This window comes from Mandrillus leucophaeus, unplaced genomic scaffold (assembly GCF_000951045.1).
Source record: "Mandrillus leucophaeus isolate KB7577 unplaced genomic scaffold, Mleu.le_1.0 Scaffold46, whole genome shotgun sequence".
NCBI lineage: Eukaryota > Metazoa > Chordata > Mammalia > Primates > Cercopithecidae > Mandrillus > Mandrillus leucophaeus.
Genome location: NW_012104920.1, coordinates 2,624,011 through 2,631,882, shown reverse-complemented (window position 1 = coordinate 2,631,882; position 7,872 = coordinate 2,624,011). Strand labels below are relative to the sequence as shown.

General features: G+C 55.0%; 2 protein-coding genes across 5 annotated transcripts in view; one reads left to right on the top strand and one right to left on the bottom strand.

The window, feature by feature from the left end:
- Positions 1-4,117, top strand: part of FAM64A (family with sequence similarity 64, member A) — a 6,845-nt gene extending 2,728 nt beyond the window's left edge. Inside the window, exons 3-6 of one of the 4 annotated variants that reach the window (XM_011994658.1) lie at positions 167-462; positions 1,969-2,064; positions 2,686-2,730; positions 3,020-3,719. In XM_011994658.1, the coding sequence (XP_011850048.1) occupies positions 167-462; positions 1,969-2,064; positions 2,686-2,716 (423 nt within the window). In that variant the 3' untranslated portion in view covers positions 2,717-2,730; positions 3,020-3,719. Of the gene's footprint in view, positions 1-166; positions 463-1,968; positions 2,065-2,360 lie in introns of all 4 variants that reach the window. The other 3 variants (XM_011994659.1, XM_011994656.1, XM_011994657.1) reach the window with 3 other exon arrangements.
- On the bottom strand, positions 3,918-7,871 carry LOC105549974 (the record flags this gene model as incomplete). The annotated part of the gene is made up of 3 exons (XM_011994746.1): positions 3,918-4,394; positions 7,090-7,091; positions 7,357-7,871. Coding segments are annotated over 3 exons (555 nt in total), but the record flags the coding sequence as incomplete, so codon positions are not given.
- Between the last annotated feature and the right edge of the window lies 1 nt (position 7,872).

Sequence of the window (7,872 nt, the reverse complement as noted above, 5' to 3'; positions counted from 1 at the left end):
GTAGAGATGGGGTTTCAGCATGTTGGCCAGGCTGGTCTCGAACTCCTTACGTCATGTGATCCACCTGCCTCGGCCTCCCAAAGTACTGGGATTATAGGCGTGAGCCACGGTGCCCGGCCTCACTTTTGGTTGTGTCTGTGCTAACCTTTCCATTTGCCTGTTCCAGAGAATCCAGGAGTCCTGCCAAAGTGGCACCAAGTGGCTGGTGGAGACGCAGGTGAAGGCCAGGAGGCGGAAGAGAGGAGCACAGAAGGGCAGTGGATCCCCAGCTCACAGCCTGAGCCAGAAGAACACTCGGCTGTCTGGAGCCGCCCCTGCCCACTCAGCCACAGAGCCCCGGGAGAAGGAGCATCACCACCTCTCTGCCCGGATGGGCTCACGTGCCCACCCATCACGGCGGTCAAGGCGGGAGGCTGCCTTCCGGAGCCCCTACTCCTCAACAGAGCCCCTCTGCTCTCCCAGGCAAGTGGGATAGTGCCTCACCCCGGCACTGGTGACCTTTTAGCCTGGGCACAGTCCCTGCTCTCTGACCTCCCAGATACCAGCTGGGTCCCAGGGGCTTCTTGGCACCTCCTGTGGCTACCTGGAGCCAGGGGTACCCTGAGCAGCGTCATATCATGTTATAATTATTCTTACTGTTAAATGTGTGTCCTGCTTTAGCAGATATCCAGTGCGTGTATTTGTTCATTAGAAAATGAGAAAACTGGCCGGGCACAGTGGCTCACACCTGTAACCCCAGCACTTCGGGAGGCTGAGACGGGTGGATCCCCTGAGGTCAGGAGTTGGAGACCAGCCTGGCCAACATGGTGAAACCTCATCTCTACTAAAATACAAAATTGGCTGGGCGTGGTGGTACATGCCTCTAATCCCAGCTCCTTGGGAGGCTGAGGCAGGAGAATTGCTTGAACTCAGGGGGTGGAGGTTGCAGTGAGCCGAGATCGCGCCACTGCACTCCATCCTGGGTGACACAGTGAGACTCTGTCTCAAAGAAAAAAAAAAAAAAGAGAAAACAAAACAACTAGATTCCTAAGGATTGTATTTCAACTTTCCGGCTGAGTTCTAGGGGGAAATGGAGTGTGTTAGTTAAGGCTGTATAGTAGCTTTGGGCTGTTGAATTTTTCCCCAAATTTCTTTGAGGGCTAGCATCTTTCTTTAGTCTCATAGGAACCTTAAGCTGTAATTAAGGTAGGCTCTGTTTGTCCCGTTTGACAGGTAATGAAACGGAGGTCCGGAGGCTTTTGGTGATTAGCACGAGGGCCATCCCGTAGGAAACAGAGGAGTAAAGGCTGGGGTCCAGACCATCTGGGTGTTCTGCCCCACCGATCAAGCTGGCCTGCCCTGCAGAATTTTCTAGTTCTCAGACAGGCCCAGCAAGTGGCCTGGCTCGGGGGAGAGGGTGAAGCTCATCCCAGTCCACAGTCCCTCGCAGCTTCCTATTCCCATCTCGGGGCTCTCAGGGAAGGCTGCCTAGCAGCTGCCCCTGTGTCGTGGCAGGTGGTCACCAGGATGCATGTAAGTGACCAGGTGGCTCTTTGCAAACCTGGAAGCTAAAATAAGGCTTGTGTACACTTCAAAAATACTCTCCACATCTGTGTTCTGACCTGGTTCCGCCCCCAGAGCTAGCAGAGGACCTGAGAAAATCCTTCAGGACCTTAGTTTCTCTGTAAAGAAAGAGCTGAGCTGAGCTCTGACACAATCCCACTTACCCAAGCCTCCTGGTGAGCCCACAAGCAAGTTTTGAAGCCACCTGGAGGGCTGAGGCTCAGTTTCCAAGTGGGGACGCTGCAAAATCACTTGCCCATGACCTTGGCCTTGTGGATCTTGATCTTCTCTCTGTTTGTCGCTCTGAGGTCACTTCCACCCGCCAGGGTCATCTGGGCCCACAGACCAGACCCCGGTACTGGGTTGCAAGGGGCTCCTGCCAGGAGTTTTCAGCTAGTCACTGGTGTGGCTTTTTCTTTCATTCAGCGAGTCTGACAGTGACCCAGAGCCTGTGGGGGCGGGAATTCAGCATCTCCAGAAGCTGTCCCAAGAGCTAGAGGAAGCCATTATGGCGGAAGAGAGGTGAGTTGGCATTCCATACTTCAAAGTGAAGTGGCCGGCAGGGCCCCTCCGGCCATCTTTGTAGGCAGGCGCTGGTTCTGCGCTGACCTGCTGTGTGACCCTGGCCAGTCTTTGCCCCTCTCTGGGCCTCAGTCTCCCTCATCTCAAACATGAGAAGGGACAAAAACCTGGACTGGGTTGATGGTAAAGGATGCAGCCTGAATGTGTGTGGTCTTCTGGGCCTTGGGCCCCCACGTTTGTCCATCATTTGGAACCTCACACGTGGCTGGTTCCCGAAAAGCCTGCCCTTCCTCCAGAACTGTCCGTGGCTCCTCTGTGCCCTGCCTGCCTGTGGAATAGGGAAAAGCAACCTGACTGCTATGGAGCTCCTGGTGTCTCTGCTCATGGCCCCATCCTAGGGGCAGGGCCTCGGTTGTGGATCTCCCCTAACTTGGGGCTATTTCTCCATTCCACTTGTATAATGGCCATGATGGGCTCTAAGGCGGAGCCCTGCCAGCTCTGTGTGTTGGAGGGCCATATTCCTACCACGTTTCCGGGTCTGATCTTGTCTAACTCAGGCTGAGAGGGGCCCACTCAGAGCCCACCACACCCAGTGGCATCAATCCCTCCCCTTCTCTCTAGTGGTGACATCATCTCTCTCATTCATGACTGAGGAAGTGCCTGCAGGTAATGCCCACCTCCCAAGCGTCTTTCTCACTGTCCTCCTCCTCCTCCACCTCATGCATGAGCAAGTTAAAGAAAAACCCACAGAGCTGATGGGCACAGCAGAGTAGGTAGGACCCGCTTGCTGCTTGGAGCCAGAGCTGCTAACCTCACAGACCCCATCATTAACAGCATGCCAGGGGCCCCGAGTAGCTACAGCCACCTTCCAGCAGCCCCCACCCCACAGCGAGCAGGGAAAGGTATCCCTACTTCTCCGACCTTAAGCACAGTGACAAAGGCAGCTGTCTTGCAGGAAACAAGCCCTGTCTGACCGCCAAGTCTTCGTACTCAAGGATGTCTATGCTTCCCCATGAGCTTCCCGGAGGAAACCCCCAGGAGTTGTCAGTACCCCCGGGCCACTGCTAACAAGCACCTAACAAGGGGCCCAGAGCCCCCTGCTCCGGCCACATCTGGACCCATCAGTGACTGCCTGCCATAGCCTGAGAGTGTCTTGGGGAGACCTTGCAGAGGGGGAGAATTGTTCCTTCTGCTTTCCCAGGGGACTCTTGAGCTTAGAAACTCATCGTACACTTGACCTTGAGCCTTCTATTTGCCTCGTCTATAACGTGAAGTGCTAGCCTCAGAGGTTTGAGAGCTCTTAGCTGTGTACCCAGGTGTCTGGTTTTTGGGGAGTCCCCCGCAGAGTCACTCACCCACCGTGTTTCTGGTGCCAAGGCTCTTGGGGGCCCCATTGTCATCCCTGCTTTCCCTACCAGGGACTCGGAGGGAGGCATAGGAAATATTTCCAGGCTTCCGACCCTGGGCTCACAGGTTTCTATTTATACGCTCAAGGCGGAGTACTGTGGGTGTGCCGGGAGGGGTAGCCCTGTTCAAAAGCAATTTCTGCCCTTTGTAAATTATTTAAGAAACCTGCTTTGTCGTTGTATAAGAAACCAGCGTGTGACTTTCCTAGATGACACTGCTTTCTCATAATAAAGACTGCTTGCATTTGACATCTGTTCCATTTCACCGGCCACCTCCAACCTTCCCCGCCCTCCCACACCACTCCGGGCCATAGATCTGTCATTTGTGGTCTCATTTGTGGCCCTCATCCACCTCTGCTCTGAGCCAGTCTGCCCCCAAAACCCATCCCAGGGAGAACATGTATAAAGGGAAAGGCTTCTCAGCTTAGTTCGGACGCAAACACACCGTAAAGGCAAATAAGGTTTTTATTTAAGTGACAACATTTGAGAGCTAAAAACCAGCTCACATCAAAATCAAGACCAGTTGTAAAAATCTTTTAACTCCATAATGCTGTTTTTGTCTTGTTAGAAATCTGATATCTTACATTAGCGTTTCTAACGGATTTTGTACAAGGCAGCCATAAGGAATATAATAAACCTTTTTCACCACAGAACCGTCTGTCACAGATAATACTGAAAGTTACACACTTAGGAACAGTCAGACCACAGACAGGGTCAGACTGGCTGCCACCGCCAAGTAAACAAATAGAAAAGGACAGCGGGGTCCGAGGGCGGGGGTCCCTGTGCAGGAGTCACCCTCCTCTGGCCTGCCCCTCCTTGGGTCACCTGCTTCTCCTTTGCCCTAAAGAGGGTGGAGTCAAATTCGGATTTTCCTCCCAACTGCCTGTTAGTTTCTCAACAAGGAGAGCAGAGCCCAGATCAGGCCTCAGTGCTTGGACTTCACCCTAACTATGATTTTTAAGACGGTTCCCCCAAGCCTGGAAGGAAAGGAAGGAGGGAATGTTACAATAGGTTTCCAGGGCACTTGGCACCCAAACCCCCCCCCAGATGGGATTCGGTGGGAAAGGTGGTTGATTAAGGCGGGGTCAGGGCACCCCTCCCGGGGCTGCACCTGGGCTGGGGGGGAGTGTGAGGATGCAGGGGACCCACGTGCCTCATGAAAGACTCCAGGACACAGGAATGGGTCCCAAAGGGGTAAAAATACAGTTTAAAAACCGTGAACTCCAGCCTCGTCTCTTCCAGAGAGCCCACCGCCGGAAAACTCTGGAATACTGGGATTCAAACACATTTGTTTGCTGTAACCCAGCACCCAGACAAGAGGACCATTCATCCCAGTGCGAGAAAGGAGTCTGTTTTTTTAAAAAAGAAATATTTTACGGAGCTCAAGGGAGCCGTTGAACTCTTTTGGAAAAAAACCCACGACGCTGGAAGAGCAGGTCCTGGGCTAAGGACGCACCCTGAACCCTAACAGGGCAAATGATACAGGAGGGTGGCAGGCAGGCCCTCGGTCACGACAGCCGCCGGATCGGGAAGAACAAACATGCCACGCAAGAAACAAGGAGCTTTGGTCAGGCGGGAAGATCTGTCTCCAGCTGCTGGAGGGCAGGCATACCAGAAGCTAGAAGAACTCTCTAGAAAACAGCTGGACTGGGGGGGGGTCACAGAACTACTCAAGGAGAGGCAGCGGCACCCGCTCCCGAGAACAACACAACTTGGTTCTTTCTCCAACTTAACTGGACGGACAAAACTGAAGAAACCACTAGTATAGAAAGTGCATATGCATTACACAGTTGCTGTGAAAGCAGTACTGAAACATACGTTGTCTCGCCACTAAACAGAACCGCATCTACACACATTCACACACACCAACTACAGCTCCAGTTGTTGTATTCACAACCTCTCACTGTACACCATCAGCATCTCATGTGTGCATCGTCAGCCAAAGCCCCGATCTTCCTACCTGCTTGCTGCCTGGACCCAGAGCTGCTTCTAAAACAAAGGGTCAAAACAGGTGGCCGTCCTGCTGGGTCCTGTGTCCCAGCTCTGACCCCAGAGCCACAGAATCCTGGTCACACTGACTTCAAATTCCCCAGGGATCCTGGCTCATGTACTCTCTCTCTGTCTTCCTCTCTCTCTCTCTGTCTTCCTTTCTCTTTCTCTCTGTCTTCCTCTCTCTCTCTCTGCCTTCCTTTCTCTTTCTCTGTCTTCCTCTGTCTTCCTTTCTCTTTCTCTCTGTCTTCCTCTCTCTCTCTGCCTTCCTTTCTCGCTTTCTCTCTCTCACTCTTTCTCTCTCCCTCTCTCGCCTAGCCTGGGGTTCTCAGGGAAGAGGGAATCTAACTGGGAGCAAAGTACCTCATACTAATTATTTTATCATTTCAGTTTAATCGGTGCCTTCTGCAAAAAAGAAATGGTAGAGTTTTCAAGAATCAGACTAAATCTGCCCAAGTTTAAATCAGGATATTTTTGGGAAGGATTAGGGTTGAGGTGGTTATGCCATATGAGCTGGTGCCTTTGGAAAGCCAGGAACTGTGAAATGTTAACGGGGGGATGGGCACCTGTGAACCGCCAGGAGACAGGATCATAGAGGAGGCTGAGGCTGAGGCTGAGGCTGAGGCTGATCCGCACTCCTCCCCACAGACTCGCCAGCAGCCCTGGGCTTGAGTGCAGGATGCGGCACTGGAAGTAGAGCAGAAGAGCTGGCAGACTGAAGACACGTTTCTAGGGGAGAGAGCAGGGATGGACGCTAGGAGCCCAGACCCCTCCAGCCCCAGGAGGGCACCCAATTTGCCAGGCAATTCACAATGGTGGTGCCAGCCGCCCCCGTCAGCAGTGTCATGGGCTGCATGGGAGCCGCGAGAGGTAGACATTGAGCAGAAGCGACACTGAGCTGATACAGGTGCCTGCTGTGTATACACACGTCTGGGCCCTGGGGCAGCCTGGCTGAAATTGCTGGGACCGGCCTCAGTGGCAGCCCATGGGGGCTCAGCGGCCACCTGGGCAGCCTCACACAGCAGGTGTGGGCCTGGGCCAGGGAGTCGGGGTTTTCCAGGATGCAGGAAACCAGTGCCCAGGCCAAGGTTCAGCAGCAGGAGGGCCTGAGCAGGCTTTAGGGGCCCCAGAAGGGCCAAGTCCTGCCAACCTCAGGGGACTACCCAGGAGGAGGTTATGGGCACAAACTGAGCAGCAGGGGACAGGGAAGAGAATACAACAGTTGGAGCCAAACTTCCAGGAACCCCTAGAACCCTGGAATCTCAGCTCTATGCCTCCAGGAGCCAAAAAAGATAGAAGGGTCCTGGCAGAGCTGGGGTTATGGGGAGCCAGATCACTAACCTTTTGGCAGGAGATGGAGGTGGGTTGTCCCTGGGACACCCGGTTTGAGCATCAGTGCAAGGCAAACCAGCTGCGCCTCTCCGTGGAGTAGGGGTCCCTTCTCAGCCCACCCAGAGAGGCTCCTTTAAGAGCCCCTCCTTTCCAGCCCACCCAGACGCCCTCTCGCAGGCTGTGTGAAAGGTATGGGTCACAGGACACGCGGAGGGACCTAGGCCTGAAAAGCCTCAATGGGCCAAACTGCAGGACATCTTGTGAGTCAAAGACTCACACCAATCTCAGCTAGGGGGACTTCTCCAACAACAGAAGGAAGACGGGGCCCAGAGAGGGCAAGCAACCAGCTCAGGGGCTCACAGCCAGCCCAGCTGAGCCAGAGCCCAAGGCTGCAGCCTCCCAAAGGAGGGCATGAGGCAGGGCTCCAGGAAGAGGAACCCCTGGCCTCCAGGGCCACAGGGAAATGGTGAGGACACTGAGGACAAGGGGGGGTTGGGGACAATGGACAGCTGCAGGACAGACCGTCAGCACCAGACCCCACCCCCCGAGGGCTGTGGACAGAGACCGGGGATGTGCTCTCACTCCCAGAAAGTGGCCATCTTGCTGTAAGAGCGCCAACCCCAAAATGGTGATCCAGGACCACAGGGAGGGCGGGCACAAATGCCACTCACGCCTCCACAAGACAGTCCAGAGGCTGTGCCTGCCAGCGGCGTTTGGTCCCGAGGCTGGGGCTGCCCCCTTGAGGGCCTGCCTAGCTCGCTGTGAAGCCTGGGGACGCAGGAGGGTGGTCGAGTTTGCCCAAACGCGCCAGCTCCGGGCCAGCCTGCCCCCAGGATGACACAAACATGAACCCGGACTTGGGCCTGCAGTCGCAGGCACGTGGGAGGCAGCAGCAGCTGCACCGAGACCCCCGGATCTCACCTTGTGGCAGCTCAGGGAGCCCCCCCGGGGTGGGGCAGGATCCCTCCCCACTCTGGTCGGACACTGCTGGACAGACACGGGAGGGAAAAAGCAGGAAAACGCCTGTGTCGGGGAGAGGGGAGCCCCCTCCCGTCCCTGCAGGCAGCCTGATTGGGCCCCC